At 45.4% G+C, this 20,682-nt stretch overlaps 1 protein-coding gene across 2 annotated transcripts; it reads right to left on the bottom strand.

The window, feature by feature from the left end:
- Positions 1 to 6,081: 6,081 nt before the first annotated feature.
- On the bottom strand, positions 6,082 to 20,316 carry LOC118233312 (hepatocyte nuclear factor 6-like). Of its 2 annotated transcripts, XM_035428880.1 has the most exons (3): positions 20,197 to 20,316; positions 15,469 to 16,963; positions 6,082 to 6,392 (listed from the first exon to the last, which is right to left on the bottom strand). In XM_035428880.1, exons 2-3 carry the CDS (start codon positions 16,520 to 16,522, stop codon positions 6,091 to 6,093), a joined length of 1,356 nt encoding a protein of 451 aa, XP_035284771.1. In that variant the 5' UTR covers positions 16,523 to 16,963; positions 20,197 to 20,316; the 3' UTR covers positions 6,082 to 6,090. The 2 variants fall into 2 exon arrangements, with proteins under 2 accessions (XP_035284771.1, XP_035284770.1); XM_035428879.1 differs by lacking the exon at positions 20,197 to 20,316 and having other exon boundaries at positions 15,469 to 16,997.
- Between the last annotated feature and the right edge of the window lie 366 nt (positions 20,317 to 20,682).

Raw genomic sequence — 20,682 nt, 5'->3', positions numbered from 1 at the left:
CAATTTTTTTTTTTTGCCTTTTATCTGGAGCAGTAGTTTTAATTTTATCGGTGTGTGAAGAGACTTGTGTGTACTGGGGGTTTTTTTTTTTTTTTTTTTTTTTGGTTCCAGCCACAACTGGAACTCCTGGATGCCAACCGCGTGAGGGGAAAAGCAGTTGAAAGCAAAGTGAACTACAAAAGAAATCCCATTTTAAATAAAATATTTGGGAAGAATTTAAGCATGCAAACTGGCTTTGACAAGATTGCTTGCTAGTTTTTCTGAAGGTGTAGCAAGAATGAATAAAACAAACATTGGAAGCCATCAACTCGTCAAACTGCATCTGTACACACTCTCTCCAGAAGCAAGGTCATTCTCTGTCAACCAGAACAAGGTGATCTTTGTGTGGAACATGGCTGCATTAAGAATCGGGTCCATCACTAGACTAAGTGAACAGAACTGTTCTGACCCAAATTCTGTGTGTGTGGGGTGTTTTTAAAAAAAAAAAAAAAAAAAAAAAAAAAAAGTTTAAATGCATAACCAGGAAGGAGGAGGTAAGGAGCAAACTGCAAAATTTACAGGTCAGTTTTAATAGTTTAGTGCAACATCACAACATCACATGAGGTAATAGGAGAGTTCTTTTACTTTTGTTGGTACAAAAACGTCCCACAATTAGATTTAAACTTCAAAGTGTTATAAGCCTTTGGTAACAGCAATATTAATTCTGATTTCAAGGTTTGGGGGGAGGGAGGAGGGGGGAAGGGTGGGTGGTCATTTTGCAAGTAACTTTACAATTCCACACTTTAAAAGGGACAATATACTTGGGCAGACACAAACGCTTCTCACTCGTGCGTACACACACACGCACACACACGGTTGGAAAGGAATACCAAAGCCACATTAAAAAAAAAATAAAACACACACATCATGACCCTTGATCAACTTGGATTGGGTTAAATGTAAAAATAAAAAAACATGAACTCTACGGTCATCCATAGAAAAGAACCAATCGTTTCTGTTCTATGTTTGAACACCGCACTCTTCTATCATTATTAGGATCGGTTCGAAGTTCAGCAGGTGACAGGTGTCCGCAAGGCCACAACACAGCAGTAGCAGTCACCGTCTTTCTGCTGTGACCTCAACATCCGGTTCACCGACTACTTTACTGTCCTATTTGTCTTTCAGTTCACGTTTCCTGTTCCTCTTTGGTTACATTGGCCTGTTCAGATCACAGGTATAAAAAAAAACCCACTTACAAACAAGAACTCCCTTTCTCAGATTGTCACGTATATTATTTGGTCTTCATATGATTCTTTGTTTAAAGCAAATATTAAAAACCCAGGGTTAAAGCTTCAGTAACCAAACCAAACAAAGTTATTGTAGAACTGAACTGGGCAGTGGCATTCACTGTCTAGCAAGCTATTTACATTTTTGAGAACATATAAATACACAGTGGTGTCTTGTGTGATCCGGCAGGAGGTGTATCGGAGGAGGAATATCGCCAAACAAAGTGTGTTTGCTAAGCTTATTACTCACAGCATGGAGTAAAATGGCACCCCACCCCCCACCCAGTACCATCAACGACTTTTTGAGATCTGACGTTTTGAGATGTAAAGTTTTAATATCAAAGCCAGATAAGGCTTTTGACAGTTCGCAAGACATGATTAATCGCTCGCGCTTGGGGACAAAAGGTTTTTATTTTCTGTACAAGGGTCCGCGGTATTCCCCCTGTATTCCCGAAAAGACCTGGGGCTCGTTCCAATCTTTTATTTTATTCGTCCTTTCTTCCTTTCTCTGCATCCTTTCCTAGTATTAAATGCCAAACAGGTAAAGAAAAGTACATGAACGTGAGGTTTGGGATACCGAGTTGTCAACACGAGTACAACATGCTGACAATGCTGCGTGATTCCAGGCATCGATTTCAAGCATTTTTGAGCCTGTTCGGCCTTCCATACTAGGAAAGGACACAAGGAAAGGAAGCAAGGACAGAAAAAATGAAGGATTGGAATGAGCCCCTGGTCTCCTTCTCCGTGGGCCAGGAAGGATTGTGGGACTGGAAGCTTCCGGCTGATCTGTGTGCGCGAGCAGGGAGCAGCATCATGGCCCGGCAGCCATCAGACGTATCGATTCGCCATGTTTCTTATTAACACACTGATTATGAAGAGAGGGGAGAGGAACAGAATGTGAGGTTCTCTCTCTGCCTCTCCCATTCCCCCTGTCTCTGTCTCTCTGTCCCTGTCTCTCTCATTCCCCCTCTCTCTGTCTCTCTCTCTCTCTCTCTCTCTCACACTCTTTTTACCCCTCTCTCTGTCTCTCTCTCGGACGCTTCACGTCACAAGCGTCCTCTTCTTTGTCCCTACCCCCAGGGGATTATGGGATAGCGCGTAGCCCGCGTCAGGCGGCGGCGGTTCGATGCCCCGCCCGTTCCCCGCGCGGCCCGGACGCGCCCGTAACTCAGCCGCCGGGCAGACCGGCGGAGGAGACCCGACGCGGAGACTCCCGCCGAAGCCGTAAAGAGGAGCGCGGAGGAGATATTTAACGCCTCCGACACGGCGGGGTATTGATTTTCGCCACGCCGAGCGCTTCTTTGACCTTGCCAGACATGACGTATTTTTACTTTTTTTTTTTTTTTTTTTTTAACTTATACCCACCCGGTCTGGTTTGGAGGGGGGGGGGGGGGTGGGGGGGGGGGGGGGGGGGTTGGAGGGGGAGGGAGGAGAAAAAAGAGAAAGAGGATTTCACTTTGCAGCCGAGCGTGCTAACGATGGCCGAGGTCCAGATGGACGGCCCCCGATACTGCGAGGTGACATTTGAAGGCGTGACACAGCCGCACAAAGGCCAATTTGCTTCCGCACGCACGAGGTTCGACTGTTTAACCCCCCCCCGCTTGGCCCCCCCCTCCCCGCTTGTCCCCCATTAAATTTTCAGCAGGCCCCCCTTCTCCCCCCCCCCCCCACCACCCTCCGTTCTTTACTTCCACTGTCCCTCTGATCCCCTCCTCTTTCAATGCCTCCAGGCCACCCCCCCCCCACCCCCCCACCCTGGCCCCCCCAGCGTGGAGTGGGCCTCGGTCCAGAATCAGCCCGGGGGGGTGGGGTGGGGGGATCTGGACAGAAAGAAATGGGGGGGGGGGAAGCAAACTCCCGTGTCCTCCGCTGTCTTTGAAGTCTTACAAAGGTCGACGAGCCCTTTCATGACTCCGTATTTCAACTGTGCAGCGGTGAGGTCGCGGGGGGGGGTGGGGGAGGGGGGGCGGGGTCGCACCACACACCCAACAGCAGCAAAAGGCAGAAGGGCTGAGGGTGGGGGGGGGGGCGGGGGGGAGTACCCAAATCCTCCTGGTGTGACAGTGGGACAGCTCATCTGTTGTTTAGAAAAGAAAACGGTCAGAGCGGAGGGGGGGGGGGGGGGGGGGCACGATAAAGCGACATGCACGGAGACAGAGAGAGCGAGCGACAGAACGACAGGGAGGACGCTGACCGTAAAACGACCGCAAAATCAGATTGGCAAGGTCCCAAAATCAGACCGGCGAGTTCCCGGGGCCCCGGGTTCAAAGGCAGAGCCTTGAGCAAGGTACTGAACCTGCATTGCTTCAGCGTATATCCAGCTGTACGAATGGACGCAATTTGTAAAAAGTTGTGTAAGTCGCCCTGGATAAGAGCGTCTGCTAGATGCATGTAAGTTGCTCTGGATAAGAGCGTCTGCTAAATACCTGTAATGTAATGTAATGTATGTAATGTCCACCATTTTATGGGCAACTTATGCCTACGAACAGCAGGGCCTGACGTTAAACACAGATGGAAACAGCAAAGAACACGGCTTGAGTACCAATGAAGCCCTGCACACTCTGGGCTGTCTGAGGCCCTGCACACTCTGGGCTGACTGAGGCCCTGCACACTCTGAGGCTGACTGAGGCCCTGCACACTCTGGGGCTGTCTGAGGCCCTGCACACTCTGTAGCTGTCTGAGGCCCTGCACACTCTGAGGCTGTCTGAGGCCCTGCACACTCTGAGGCTGTCTGAGGCCCTGCACACTCTGTAGCTGTCTGAGGCCCTGCACACTCTGGGCTGTCTGAGGCCCTGCACACTCTGGGCTGTCTAAGGCCCTGCACACTCTGGGCTGTCTGAGGCCCTGCACACTCTGGGCTGTCTGAGGCCCTGCACACTCTGAGGCTGACTGAGGCCTTGCACACTCTGGGCTGTCTGAGACCCTGCACACTCTGGGCTGTCTGAGGCCCTGCACACTCTGGGCTGTCTGAGGCCCTGCACACTCTGTAGCTGTCTGAGGCCCTGCACACTCTGAGGCTGTCTGATTCCCTGCACACTCTGTAGCTGTCTGATTCCCTGCACACTCTGTAGCTGTCTGAGACCAGGGTGGGCCGCTCCTTCCGCAACACCATCAAGATGAGGTGATGCTGAGGCTGAGCGGAGGTCAAAGGTCAGAGGGCGGAGATGGACCCGGAGGCTTTGAGGAACACCACCCATCTACATCTTTGGTATAACGACGGGATTCTACGGCTAAATCCTCCCGTCGGGGGAGAAAAAAACGTAGATAATCTGATTTCACTTCGCACATAAAGCATTGTAAAATAAATAATCACATAGATTGACAAGTTAATAAATAGAGGGAAGGGGTGAAAAAGGACAAAGAAATGAATAATAAATACATAAATACTCACATACATACATACATAAATACCATAATAAATATTGATCATCTTTACAATTCCATAAAGAGTCTTTTCTTTTGAAAATGTCTCAGAGGACACACGTTGAAAAACTTGCTCATTTGTACCAAAAGACCAGTGACTTCAGTCTGGAATATCGCTGTTTTGTTTCTTTTTTTCCCCTCATACAAAACAAAACTATTTTCTAACGGGTGTGCTTGAAAGTTCTAAGCCAGAGAGCTAGGGGGCGCCCTTCATCTATGATTAAAACTGCTCATCATTAACACCCTGCAGAAGAGGGAAAAAACTGCCTGATGCCCTCACTGCCTCAGTGTTTTCCCCATGGCTACTAGTTGAGCCAAGATGGCTGGCCAAATCTTCCTCTTTATCAAGCCTTGACATTTTCCCCCCCAAAAGCTGCTTGTTGAGCCAAGATGGCGCCCAAAAGCAGCATCAGTGACTTTGTAAAAAAATTTTTTTTAACACAACCTTCACTGGGCATGATCCCCCAGATCGCCCTCCTCTCAGAATTTAGAATGACGACAGAGTTCCTGTTGCTGCTTGAATATCAGAGCCTGGCCATCGAGGGATTTGGGTTTTGGGGGGGGGGGGGCTTTCAGCACTGAGGCCAGTGACCCCAAGGGCGCCCAGGGGAACCCCCAAAGCCTTGGAGCACTTCACGCCAGAGTCAGAAGAAGATGGGGGGGGGGGGGGGGGGCTTGGCTCCTCAGGACCTGGCTGGACATCACAAGTCCGCAGCTCCATCTCTCTATCTCTCTGACACAGTTGCTCTCTCTCTTTCTCTCTCGCTCTGCTCCTCTTTGCCCTCGAGGCAGAGCTGTCCAGCCCTGTCAGCGGACGCCCTCCGGGTATGACATCAGTGCCTGCCCCCCTCCCTCAGATCTCGTGGGCTGCGTGTCCCGTCCAAGCGGCCCCCGCCGAAGACTCGAAGACTTCTCGCGGCCTCCCCAACAGCGTTCCTCTCCCCGCCCGGGGAGATGTGCGGCAGCGGGTTAGGTCAGTTCATCGCTCGATTCGCAGAGGAAAAAAAAAGTTTCCAACAAACTTTTTGCCCGCCCACACCCCCCGCCTCCCCCTTCCTTAAAAAAAATCCCAGTATTAACAAAGACCGGCTCTTAAAACAGTGTACTCTGAGGCCAGGAACGGGCCAATGCAGTTTTTCAGGGGAAGGGGGGGGTGGGGTTGTCGATCAGGGTTGGAGGTCTTTTTGGTTGAAATGTGCTACGAGGACGACCCTCTAAATAAAACAGGTGAAATTTGGGATGGAGCCCCCCCCCCCCCCACCAAAGCCTCAAAACTTTTTTTTAATCAACCCTGGGGAGGGAAAGGACAGGATTGGGGGTTGGGGGGTAGAGGGCAAGGGGGGGCTTCCCTTTTACACCCACCCTGCCCTCCGCCAGCACCGGACCTCCGCGCGGCGTCCCATCAGGCCGTGCTGCAGGAGAGGGCGGAGGCGGAGCCGCTGGAGCCGGTGGAGGACGGCCGGCGCTCGTCGCCCCACTTGTCCAGGTTCCGGCGGCGGGCGTTCATGAAGAAGTTGCTGACGGTGGAGAGCTCCAGGCCCAGCTGCTGGGAGATGGTCACCTGCAGGTCCTTGGTGGGCCGGTGGTTCTCGCGGAAGATGGCCAGCAGGGTGCGCCGCTGCAGGTCCGTGAACACCAGGCGGGTCCGCTTGGGGCCCTGGTTCCGCTCCAGCTTCCCCTGCTCCAGCTCCTTCCTCTTGCAGGCTGGACCAATCACAGCGGAGAAAGAGCAAACGAACGTGATTTACCCTTTGTTAAATAGGTCAATCATGACACGAAAATACACAGCCATGAACAACGAGCACAACACTTTGTTACATGTTGAAAAATTGGTGTGTGGTCATGTGTTTCAAGTGTTTGTTTTTTAAATCATTTAATTTCCAAAACTGAAATAATAGTGCGTTTGGCCGGTCCTCGTCAACTCGCAAAGTTTCCCAAGTATACCACCAAGAAGTTGCATTCAACTGCAGACTTAGTCGGAAATGCCAGCGGAAAACTCGGGTAAAGTTTGGGACAAAGATGTAACACTAACCTCACCCTCCTGTTAACAAATCCTGTGGACAATAAAAACAATGTAATGGTAAAATATATCCCCATAACTTTCATTTATTTATCATAATGGGTCAATTGCAATATGCTTAGCTGGAGTTTACCTCATGTTTAAACCTGAAGACCACAGAACTGCAGTGCATAAGGATTAACTGTGTCAGTAGTAATTCCATTCTGTGGCTCGGAGGTCCAAACCTGAAGTTGAAACTCCAGCAAAGCACAATGCAATCGGCCCCAGGGTGTTTAAACACTTTGGGGTCAATTGCATTGTGCTTTGCTGGGGTTTAAACTTTAGGTTTAAAACCACAGGTTTTATAGGTTCTGAACCATAGAATGGAATTACTACTGACAAGCTAATCCTTACCACTGGTCGGTATTTACAAAGATAATAATTCCGGTAATTATTATCAATAATAAATCATCACCACTTAAAAGAATATCACTTAACAGTTGGCCACAGTGAGCGACTTTGAACCGCAGTACAAAAATGATTACTGCAATTAAGATGGATGTTATCAGTACACTTTAATCGGCAAAATTTGTATCATTTGAGCCACACTTTTTTGCAGATATGAAAATACTGTGATGACAATGATAAGGGTACTTTGAAAAGGCATGAGGCGGCAATAAAATTCCATTTAAATGTGGTTAGCTCTGTCATGCTTTAACGACTTTGGTAACGGCATTAAGCAACGCAATGCCTCCAGGGTCAGCACTCGCTTTTAAGCCAGCACTTTAATTTCCTCACTATTGGCGGAGAGTCGGAGGGCCGAACAGGTACTGTCCCTCGCTGAATTTTGACTCACTCAGTTCTGGGACAACCCTTGTACAAGATGGCGACTCTCATGAACGCGAACAATGACTGTTATAGACTATATAAAAATGTGTACATGCGGATTGATTGGGACCAGGTCTACGAGTTTACGAGAACGACCGAATGCTGCATATGTGTTTATCAGATCCGTGTGCAGGGTGTCTTCCAGTCAACGGATCGACTGGAATGTTGCCAGGTGAGGCTGTGAGCCTCTTTAAGACTGGCTGTGCTGATTTGATCTCTATCTTGTTTTTTTGTAAGTAAAGCGTATTACTTTCGTAGGCTATATTTGAGATTTGGTCATCGTTAAACCCTTATTTAGTCCGAGGAATTGGACGACTTTGTGACAACAACGAACGCCATTCCTCTGACAGTCTGTCAATCGCAACAGAGAAACGCAACCTAACGGTACTCCTCTGGCAATTAATTTCAACCTGGCGAAAATATTGGCGGTCTTATAACAGTTTCATAGCAAGAAAATAGATATACAGATGTCTAGAACTTCTATGTACAATGTAAGGAAATCGTGAGGCCGAAAACCGAAATATTGCGACACCTGAGATTGGAATCTCTGGCGGAAATTCAGCGGCCTTTGAAAAGATGTGTGCGGAGATCACTAGGGGGCGCTGCGATATTTCAAACGCTCAAGCGGCCAATTTTTCCCAGCTGGAGAAAGGTTGAGGTTTCAGTGGCGTCCGCAGGCAACCGTCTAAATTCAGCGTGTTTCATGTTGGTTTATACATTAGGCTGATAGTTAACTATGAAGAAGCGGGGGCACGTCTAGCTTCATACAGCGGCGGGGAAGTTTTCGTAACAGACGGAACACGACAAATTAGCAGGCTGGTCTTATAAAATGACGAGCCACGAAGACTACTGCTCTATATCGACACATGCAGCAGGCAACTCATGATAATAATGCTGTGTTCAAAGGCGAATTAGAAATGTAACGTATTGCCTTTTGCCCAACAAATAAAGCCCGTTAAAGTATTCCTTGGTGATTATAGACTATTTAAAAATACATTTTTAGACACTTGAATAGTTAAACTACTTCTGCAAGCTCACGGATGTGAAAAAATTGGCGTTTGGATAATCTGTACTAATGCAATCGGATCAATTGGTGTCTTCTCGTTAAGTGTACAGCGGGGCTGTGTTGGCTGTTCATTAAGGCCTTTTAATTAGGTAAAGAGTCGTAATTGACCGATGAAGGGAGAGCAAATGAAATGGTGTTTAAGGATTCTGCCGTATCTTTCTCGGGAAAAGACGAGTAATTACCCGAAAGGCAGGGAAAACATGCACTGCACCCCCCCCCCCTCCAAGAGTCCACGAAATACCATCAACTATAAAAAAGGAATCGCATAATAAATTCAACAAATTCGGAAAAAAACTATCTTGCTGTATTATCTAATTAACATTAAATTATTGCTTCAACAGTCAATTTAGAATTAGTTTAGTTTACATTAGATTTATTACTGCACATTACCCACAAATATACATAGATGCAAACATACACCATAGCAATAATAATAATAATAATAATAGTAATAATAATAATAATATTAATAATAATAATAACAACAATAAATCACTATAAATATATATGGTACTGGTAGAATATTTCTTTCATCATTCTGAGTAATTATGTGACTGAAACAATCCATTTGTCCTTTCCTCTATCTGTCCATCCCCCTCTCTCTCCCTCTTTTTTCATCTCTGTCTCTCTTTCTTCCTCTCCCCATTTCTGTCTCTCTGTCCCTCTTTCTCTTCCACTCTCCCTCTTTCTGTGTCAGTTCAATTCAAGTGAGCTTTATTGGTATGACATACATATTGTTGGTATATATTGCCAAAGCGTGAAACAATAAAAGATAAGAGAAGACGTATAAACAGAACAGAAACAAACATGTCTCTTTCTCCACATTTTTCTCGCTCTCTGTCTCTTTCTTCCTATCTCTGTCCCCCTTTCCCTCCCTTAAAATTTCAAATCACTTTAATGGCATGATGTATACAAGCATTTATGTCGCCAAAGCAAGTTACATAATAAAACTATGTACAATATGGATGGCAGATTAATAAAAGGGAAAAAAAGCAATCCTACAACAAAAAATGACCATATGTGATGTTAAGTGTGTGTGTGTGTGTCTCTCTCTCTCTTTCTCTCTCTCTCTCTGTGATCATAACAGCAGCCATTAAGTAAATGCTTCCTTGTGCTGTAATCATCTGTAAAAGGGCTGTGATTACCATGCTATAAATCCCTGTACCCCCCCCCCCCCCCATAGAGCGCTCATCGTCGTGGGAAACGGTGTGTAATCAAGATGTACGCCTCTCTCCGCTGTTCCTCAAAACATGGCCGAAAAAAGCCCTTTCCCCTACCCCTCCTGAACAACCCCACATCCCCCCACCCCCCCTCCCCCGAGTGTGTACCAACTCCCGCCCCATCACCCCCCCCCCCCCTCCTGCCCCACCCCCTCAGTGTACCGGGCCACGGCCTGATAGAAATTATTGATTAAATCTGTGCAGCTCAGTCTTGGAGCTCTGCCAATGTGGTTTAACCCTTTGGCTGCCACAGACCGCCCTTCACTCCCGAAAGATGCTATCGTGGCGCGTCCGGTGGACAGTCCCGCTCCCCTTGAGGGTCGCTTCCCGTTTGATTGCTTATCGTTTTAATTTGCTTAAATTTAACCCTTTGAAGTGTAGGTTTTATTTTTGGAATGTTTCTTCAAAATTCTAAGTCAACGTTCTAGAACTCCTTTCCTTTCAATCACCAGTGGTGATTGCGACATCAGCATTAGAATGTTTGATTAGGAGCATTCTAATCACATATTTGTGATCTTGCAACCTTTAAGGGTTTAAATGCAAATGTGTTATGAATCGAGGACTTGGAGAGGCAAACTGAACTGAAGCGTGGTGTTTTTGTATGATTTGCTAGTAAAACAATATTAACAAGGGACTTGAGCTATGAATGTCCTTTGCAGTGGATAACAAAATTTTGGCTTTCACGATCAGGGGGCGCGTACATACCACATACTCTCTTGGTCAGTTTCAACCCTTACGTCCAAAAAATGTAATTGGCTGAGGGCGCTGGTCTAGGATCAGTTTTTGCTTTTAGCTCATAATGGATGAGGTTAGGGAATGGACAGGAGAAACCTGACCCTGGATCTGTGATCTCTCTCCCTTTACAGTGGGAGGAAGCCCAGGCTGGTCTCATTCCCAAGCCTGCCCTGCCCTCCACAGCACACGTGGGGTTTTGCTGGTCCCTGTTCCCTTCTCCAAATGGACCTGGCTGAGGTCAGCCTTCCAGTCCAACAGGGTACACTTCATAGAAAAGAGGAGAGTTCATGGAATTGGGCCATTTAACACTTTGAGGCACGAGATCACAAATATGTGATTAGAACGTTCTTAACTGAACATTCTAATGCTGATGTCACAATCACTACTGGCAATTGAAAGAAGCAGTGGAGTTCTAGAACACTGAATATAAAAAACATTCCAAAAACTTACTCTTCAAAAGGTCAACTGAGTTTGGTCCTCATCCTGCTGTGGCGGTCATGTGACCTGCCCTGGGGTCATGTGACCTGCACCCTAGGATGGAAGGCTGAGACAGCAAGAATAGGTACGCGGACAAGCGGACATCAGCCACGCGGTAAGTCTGTCTTTAGAATCTTGGGCACTGGCGGTGACAAGCTCAGCTATCTAGATGATGAGGGGAGGGTTCAGGTGTGGGGATGGGGAAGAAGTGTGTGTGTGTGTGTTTGTGTGTGTGTGTGTCTGTGTGTCTGTGTGTGTGTATTGCATCCTAATCCTTCCCCTCTATAACAGAGCAAAGTCTGAGTGTTAGCTTTCCCAGGGAAATCAATACCTCCTGGTAATTAAGCAAAGGGGGGCTCGACAAAAAAAAAAAAAAAAAAAAAAAAACTCAAAAGCTTTCCCTGCCAAACAGCAAGGCTGTCCCAGACCAGGGATACCACGCGCGGGCTGTCCAATCCGGTCACAGCGAGAGAGCCAACTCAGAACAGCACAAACGATGTATTATTGTACAAAAGCGATCTGTTAGCCTGGTCAGAGAAACTAAACTGAAGTGTGTGTGAAAGTAAACGGGCTCCAACTGATTCCAGTTCAGACCAGCGAACGCCTAATCGGTGTGCTGATGTCATTTAGTGTCCACAGTAAAATGTTCAGTGTTAAATCCACACTTATAGAGTACATATTGTCCATATTGGACTCATATGTGCTCTGCTAGAGTTTAAGTAACACTTGACCTTTTTCTGCGTGCAAGGACAACATGCAATATTAAAAGTGCTGCAGAATCTTCGCTGTTCATTCAGCGCAAAAAGGGTTCGCATGAGTCCGCCCTGGATAAAAGGCATTCTGTCAGTGTAAAATGTACTCTTTCAGAGTTGATTATGCTCTGAGCATTTAGTAATAATAATATTAATAATAATAATAATAATAATAATAATAATAATAATAATACATTTATTTTATATACCGCTTTTCATGAACTCAAAGACGCGTGTCTTTATATTTAGCTTTATATTTAGCTTCATATTATGCCCAGGTAAGTAACTCTTCATCAGATAAGTGGGACGGAAACATTTATAGCCAATTAAAGTGCCAGTAAGTATGGGCTGTATGTGATGTCCCATCGAAAGCAACTAATTGCGACTGCAGGAAACTGCTATAATAGAATACAGTAGGAACACATTACTGTACTCAAGGCAGAGAATCGCATTATCACTTCAGCCACGCATAACCCAGAGACTGAAGTACAGGTGTGTTTCTGTGTATAAATCATAACACGTAAGGACAAGTGGGGGCAAGATGTTTTTTTTGTCTCTATGATGGACCTCGAGTAAGTGGGCTGAATCGGTCTCACTGCTGTGCACTTCACCTTCAACTCTTTGAAAAGTCAGGTTTTTGGAATTATTATTTTTTTTTTCAAAATTCCAAGTCAGTGATCTTGAACTCCACCGCTTTCAGTCACCAGCAGCGATAGTTTCATCAGTATTAGAATGTTTTCAGCACAGAACATTCTAATCACACATTGTACGCCATTAAAGGGGTAATGTTGTTTCCCGCTTGTATTTGCTGAGGAGGGAATGCTCCCTTTTGTTTAAATATCCCATCCTGGGATGATTAAAACACCTGGTCCTCTGCATCTCTGTTTTCCTTCCCCCATGGCCAGTTTGCAGGGGGTGATCCCAAAAAAACCTGGTGCCCCCCTACCTCAGCTGGGCTAGATAGGCGCTACAGTGGGAAAGGAAAGTGAAGGATGGATAGCAGTGTAGTATAATGTTTAAGGAACTGGGTATGTAACCTTAGGGTTGCAGGTTTGATTCCCAGTTAGAACACTGCCGTTTCCACCCGTGAGCAAGAATTGCTCAGAATTTCCAGAACCAGAAGCACTTCAGTACATATCCGGCTATACTATACAAATGCTTATATGTAATATATAAACTATTTAAGTTGCTCTGGAGAAGAGTGTCTCCCAAACATAATGCAATATAAAAGCATGTAACCAGCAAGTGGGGGTCTTGTTGCTGGCTGACACAGCCAGCACTGCTCAGCCATCTCCTATTACAGTTTTTAAGGGTTTCCCTCCTCTCCTGGGATACGCATCAAGGACTGTGTACTTCCCACCCCCGACCCAACACACGAACACACACACACACACACACACACACACACACAAATCAATGGAGGCCAACTGTAGAGGCCAGTGCACTGCAAATTTGGTGCAATGCAACAGAAAAGAGCAATGAGGAGAAAGGTGGCTTATTGAAGATTCAGCTGAGAATTTGCTCCAGAAAGCAACATGCTACAAAAAACCTGAATTAAAGGAAAATGTAAAGCCAAAATTGAAATATGTTTCAATTCCATCCAGTAATATTCACATGGTCATATTCCATTTTAGTCAGCACCAGACGGATAATTGAATGGTGGAAAATTGTGGGCTGCGATGACTTTCAGACACATCAGAAATTATGTAGAGATTTCATTTAAGCAGCAAATTTGAACCATTTCAAATTCAAGTAAGTTTAAAAAAAATGTTTTTTCAAAATTCTAAATCAGTGTTCTAGAACTTCAGTGTGTACAGTCACCTGTAGTGATTGTTACATCAGCATTATCATGTTCAGTTAAGATCAGTTGTGATCTCACAACCTTAAGGGGTTAGCAGAGCTTTGATTCCTGCCATGGTACCTCAGTCTGTTTTCTCCACGTCTGAATACAGCAAAAAATATGAAAGGAGGATGGGCCTATCCCCTCTCCTTTAAAAATATATATTTAAAAAATTGGTTGTTTGTCAAGAACCCACAAGATAGTTGTGTTGCAGTGTTATATAGTTGCTAGCTCTCCTGTAGTACTGCATGGACTGTAGGGTGTTAAATAGTCACTGGCTCTTCTGTAGCACTGTGTGTGGCTTGTAGAGTGGCCTATCGTCACTGACTTTCCTGTAGTACTGTGTGGACTGTCGGGCGTAACATAGTCACTGGCTCTCCTGTAGTACTGAGTGTGGCCTGTAGGCTTTACGCATGATCTTAACTCAGATTCAATTAGTTATCAAACATGCAATCGATTATTTGGGGTTGTATGATTATAATTGGTGTACTACCTCTCATCAGCAAAAATGTATGAGCCATATGGCTGTTGGAATATTATTGGGCATCCATTTTAGTAGATATTTTGTACAAACAGAAAAAATCTATTTGTGGCAACATGCCAACATGGCTATTATTGTTATTGTTAGAACTGTTTCAAGTAATATCTAAATTATTGCTGCATATATATATATATATATATATATATATAATATTGCTGGAAACTGTGCTAACAGTAATATATACACCAATCAGTCACAACATTAAAACCACCTGCCTAACATTGTGCAGGTCCCCCTCGTGCTGCCAAAACAGCTCTGACCCGTCGAGGCATGGACTCCACCTCTGAAGGTGTCCTCTGGTATATTTGGATTTCTGTATATATTTGTATCTACTGTATATTTCTATCTGATATTTTGTATCTACTGTAAATTTGTATCTGATTGTGTTACTTTGTTGTCTTTGGTGTTGCAACAGTGCAAATTCCCCCCGGGGATCAATAAAGTACACTACTACTACTACTAGTTCTACTACTTATTACATTATTAGTTTTTATTACATAAAAAAACTGAAATGGATTACATTATTGGGAGTTACTACACTATTGATAGTTTATTACATTATTTTGTTGCTACAGGGCTATAAAAAGCTAAGATATTGTTAGAGGGTGAATTATTTCCACATAATTTTAAAAACTCTCGACGGGTCAGAGCTGTTTTGCCGGCACGAGGGGGACCTACACAATATTAGGCAGGGGGTTTTAATGTTGTGGCTGATCGATGTGAATGTAAAGCAATGAAAAAAGTTTTTGTTAAAGCAAGTTACGAACATTTTATAGATTCCAGCAATTAAACTTATGATCTGTCATATTAATATGTAATATTCATAGTAATAAGTAATAGGCCAATAAACATTTCAAAACGACAGCATATTTCCCTTTTCCATAACGGGAAAAAACGCGAAGGCGCAAGACGGGTCAAAAATAAATATCTCCACATGTATTCCAGAAATAGTCAAAATGTATGCACACTTTAAGAATGTTCATCAAGAGCGGCATACCCTTAATCGTTTTTCTGTAAGTATATAATAGAATACTTATACGAAAAATAGCTTTTTAGCTATTTTAGGATAAACAGAACATTGAATTAAATCGACGTGCAGAATAAGTACGGCAGGATGAAGCGCGAAAAAAACACGAACGTTTATATAGTCGGCCACGTGAGCAATCGACAAAATAGATAAATTTAAAAAACAGTACTCCTTTAATATTTAATTGCAAGTCGACGCGGTGGTCATAGGACTGAGCCGTTTTGGCCGAGCTTACCTTCTAACCGCAGCGATGACATCCTTTGGAATTCGGGCTCCTGAAGCCATCTGGACATCCTCTTGAAGGTCTCGCGCCCCGACTTGAGCTTCCCCCACGGTTTGGGGTTCCGCAGTAGGTCGGACAGGGTGCCCTGCGACCGGCACAGAATTCGCTCGGCGAATATAGCCTGGGGGATGCTGTACCGCTTCAGCTCCGTGATGACTCGCTGTGCAACCTCTTTGGTGTTGATCTCCTCCCCGCCCCCGCCCTGCGCTCCGGGAGACAAGGCGTCGCCTGGTGGAGCGACGGAGGACCGCTGCTGTCCGGGGTGGTGGTGGTTGTGGTGGTGCTGAAACGGGTGGTGGCCGTACACGTGCGCGTGGTGGCCGTGCTCGTGCTGGGGTCCGTCCATCTTGCCGGGCTGGTGACCCACTCCCGAATCGCCACCGGGCGGTGGCAGTGGCTGCGGGGACATCTCACGGGCGAAATCTGGCGTCCTGCCGAACAGATTCCCGCCTCCCCCGCCTCCGATGTGGACCTCGTAGCCGGAGAGCATCTGTCCTCCGTTGCTCGCGGTGCCGTTGCCCAGGCCGCTGTAACCGTGCATGACTGTCCCAAGGCCTGACCCTGCGGGAGGAGGGGGGGACAGGCCCTGGGGCATCCCCAGCTCTTTGGCATAAGGGTTGTAAAAGTTGCCCGCCAGGCTGCGGTCCTCGCGCATGAGCGTGAAGCTGCCGATGACGTTGCTGACAGGCAGGCAGGGATGGTGGTGATGGTGATGGTGGTGGTGGTGATGAAATTTGTCTTCCAGCGGCTGGAGCGGAGTCAGGGTCGTGTACGTGCTCCCGCTGCTGGTCGGAGAGTCCCCCCCGTAGCCCAGCGCCGAGAGGGAGTGCTCCAGCCCCGGCGGCCGGTGCTCTGGGCCCTCCAGGGCCATGGAGGACTCGACCATGGGAGGCCTGGGAAAAACGGCGGAGAGGTCCCTGGAATGCAGCATCGTCCGTCCGTCCTGAGCGTGATGCATGAGGTTTCCGTGGCCGTGGACAGACATCTCCCCCAAATTTACATCCATTGTTTTATTATTATTATTATTATTATTATTATTATTATTATTATTGTTGTTGTTGTTGTTGTTGTTGTTGTTATTATTATTGTTATTATTTTCGGCTCAAATCGATTTCTCACTCAGGATTTTTTCGTCTGCTTGTCCGTTAAAGACGCTCTTGTCTCTCCCTCGCTCTCCTCCTCAACTAAAATATGGATTTATTGATTATTCATTAGACGGGTTTTCAGCCCTGTGAACTGATAAATTAATGATTGACTGGAGTGTCAGTATTCTCCGGTAAGTCCATCACGCCGGTTTCTTGAGCTGTAATCAAACTCAAATGCTCAATGGGTTCAGTGGAGTCAATGCCCGTAGTATTTAAGTATTCACTTGACGACGCTCGAATCTCGCGTAGCGGGTGCTCCTCATTTCTTTCTTGGCAGTTGCACGGCCTCTTGTTTTGGCAGCCTGCGCGGGCGACAAAAGTTTACTTGCTTCTATGCAAATTAGGACGTATTCATGAACCGTCCCCCTCGACGTAGCTATTGGACACAGAATATTACACGTGCAACCTTTATTGCACGCGACTGCGAGCCGCTCTCCCCTTTGTCCGTAGTTCTACTGCACATTTGGCTAAAAAAACGAAAATAAAAATGAAGGCATCAATTGTGGTGCACGGGGAAAAATACAGTGCTGTCCACAACGGAAGCGTCCGCGTTCTATATTAAACAATGGTTATAAAGGGTGGATTTGAAAACAGATAATAAAGTTTCCTTCCTTTTCCCTCTCTCGGTTCTGGGAATATTCAACGAGTCTGGTCAGTCACGAGCGTTGGAGCATCAGCCCCGTTTGGATATCTTACCTCATAACACATCAGCGACGAACGGCGTGGATGTTGTTCAAAGTCCACGGCGTCGCGTGGGTTACTGAATGTGGACGAACCGAACACCGAACGACAACAACCCGGCAGTCAGAAATTGCAGACAATTCCCCCATTTATCTCCGTTGGGAGAATGGAGGGGAGCAGCAGATATCCTCGGTATCTTTTCTCGGGTCGCTGTTTAATCTGAGTTAGCTCCTCTCTACCCCCTACGGCCAGTTCGTCCGCCGAGCGCCACACAATTGGTCAGCCCTCCCTTTTGAAGAGCAGGCGATATGAGCTGGAACGAGAGGCCAAGCAGTCGACTGCGAACCCCGCGCTCTTCTCTCCGACCCCTCGGTTATTCTTTGCCCTTTTTTGCGTAAACCGATAGCCTCACTTTCCTGTTTCCCTCAGCTCTTTTTCTCTCTTTCTATTCCTCTGTCCTTCGTGTGATTTTTTTAAACCTCCGTTTCTCTCAGACTGTCACCTCATCGATTTCCCCTCCAACTCTCTCTCTCTCTCTCTCTCTCTCTCTCTCTCTCAGTCTGTCTGTTTCTCTCTCCCCCTCCCTTTCGCTCTCTCGCTCCCTCGGTTAAGCGCGTCACCGGGTTAAAAAATCTGACAGATGTGGAATGAAATTCCAACTCAAATTAACCCTTTCGTCTCGGCTGACGAGACTCGGGTTGGGGGCTGGGCGGGCGGCCGAAGCGAAGACAGGTCGCCCGTTGCCTCCCTCTCTCCCCTGTTGCCTTTTCAATGCGCAGCAACGCCAATGCATACCTGTAATATGCGCCCCGCGTCAAATCGCGCAGACACAACAGTAAAAACCGACTTAACCCTTGCGCTCGTGCACCGTTATTGGTACACATGGATGAGAAACCGAAGCCGAGACTCACAGTATGAAAACAAACACAGCAATCGGTTTCATCCCCATCTTCCTCCTCTTCCCACTCATCACCATGGTCATCGTCACAACTTTCATGAAACTGTTACAATCATTTTAATTGATATAATAATTAGTCCGTTGTCGATATATTTCACAGTGTGATAAGTGACCCTTGATCGCTGTTATAAAACTTGTCATCATTGTGCATATTCAACTCGCAGAGAAATTACGTTTTATTCGGACGAATAAATGATCGGTCGGAATGACTGACAGATAACGGGCTGAATGTATGGCGACAGTATGGGTTGGAGCATTATGACCTCAGCGCCGTTCCACCTTTGTCTTAACAACCAGACGTCTTTTGGGCGAACAAAGGGAAGCCCAAGTGTGCCGACGCACCTGCAAAGCCTGCAGATTTGTGCTCGGCGTTTTTTTAAACAGCATGCTACGCGACAATACGCCCGGATCTTTGCCTCTGTGAAAGGAGAACGCATCAAAATTGTTCAGTGATCATCTATTGCGCGGCAAGACTCTCGGCGTCCTTCCTGTAGAGTTAAAATAGAATTTTAAATTGTGGAAATAGATCATCAATTTATATCAGAAATTAATTTCTGAATGTAACACAACATGCTGGTGATAAAACACAACGTGTCCAGGTGATAAAAATTGATTAAATTCGATTGGTGCTGATACAAAAAGGGTCACCAGGCAACTATGCGTGTGTATATCTATTATTTACTATTCTGAAAAATGCATACTAACTATTAACTGCATACTTTAGTCTTCTGCACAGTATTAACCACACAGTTAACGCAGCAGACTTTTCCGGCTATGGGAATGTGTGTTGAGTCGGTTTGGGGGGTGGAGGTGGGGGGGTTGTTGATACGTGGCATACTAATCATATCTAACTGTCAGTTTAATTTTAAGAGATGAGCAATTCAGCCGTTTGAAAAATTCCAAGTGTAGCCTCGTGCGGTGTGGGACTGCGGCCCTTTCTCTAGCAGATGCTGCCGTATCGATCTGTGGCAGGAATGGGCGCGCGGAGAGAGGGAGATGTATGGATAGGCGGAATAGCTGGAGGTAAAAATGGTCAGTCGGTCTTTTTTTTTCCACGACGAATATAAAAGAGGTCGGGGTGAAAGTTCACCTTCTGCTGCGGTAAAAACCCGAACAGACAGACTAGCACCCGATCCATACTGCATTGCGCGAGGACACAGAACGAAGCTTTGAAGCGGCTAATACAGTCCGCCTCCACAACCCATGGAATCATTTACACTGTCAGTAAAACAATAATTATTTAAATTCTATTTTTGTTATGTAAAAACTAAGTATATGTCCACTTATCCAGCCCACATTTGATTGAACAAAATCTGTCAACATCTCTTTTTTTTCTTCATCTCTCTGTTTCGGGAGAACTGCAACTTGGGCTAGTTGAAATTGTGTTCTGCCACTTCATTGCTGAAACTCTTGCTAATATTCCAGCTCATTTTCTCGGAGCTCTTCTGAACATATAAAACTAAATTTTTATGTCACTTAGCTGTTTAAATTGCAGCAAGTTCTCGTTCGCTATTCAAATCTATCCAATCCGAATGAAGCGAAGCGCGTTTTTCAATGGCTAACCAAATAGTAAAATACTATTCTATTACTAATAGTATTTCTCATCCAGTGGTAACAGTTGTAAAAACAACAAAAACTGCCACTGAATTAAAATGCATGCATTACGTTTACAATAATATTATTAATACGATTAATCCAATCTGTTAACAACAAAGTAGTAGGCCTGTTTAAAAAAGAATACTGCAAAAGGTATTGATGGACTACAGCCGATTTAAAACAAGCACATAATTTGGATCCAAGCATGGCTTTGTCCTCTCCAATCAGAATTTAGTACAAAACATAAATAAATAAATAAATAAATAAATGTGAAGTGCTCGCGCAAGCTTTCGTACTCACGAGCAAAAATGTCCGTTGTCCGGCAGTGGCTGAAATACAGCTGTCGCCTTTAACCTTCTCTATGAAGGAGCAGGAGGACAGCAGGCCGCGAGCTCAACTCACTGACCGCGCAGATGGAGGCAAAAAAAGGCCACTTGCAAAGGATGGGCACTAGAATGAGAACAACAAAACTAAATAATAATAATAATAATAATAATAATAATAATAATTATAATAATAACTGCTGCACAAACTTAATTCTAACAGAATATACATGCTGTGTTTTTAGTACTACTTTCTTATGAAAGTCAAAGAATAGCACATTCTACAGTCTGTCTGCCCCTTGCAGTAACTTCTGTTTAAGATTCATATTAATAATACTATTATTATTAATATTATTAATACTACGACTAATAATAATAGCCTAATTCATTGTTATTATTAAACGGTTTAGTATTTGTGCAGTGATAATAATAATAAGAAGAACTTTGTTACACAATGTAACTA

This window comes from Anguilla anguilla, chromosome 8 (assembly GCF_013347855.1).
Source record: "Anguilla anguilla isolate fAngAng1 chromosome 8, fAngAng1.pri, whole genome shotgun sequence".
NCBI lineage: Eukaryota > Metazoa > Chordata > Actinopteri > Anguilliformes > Anguillidae > Anguilla > Anguilla anguilla.
The sequence above is the reverse complement of the archived record's forward strand: the minus strand, read 5'-3'. Positions and strand labels throughout refer to the sequence as shown.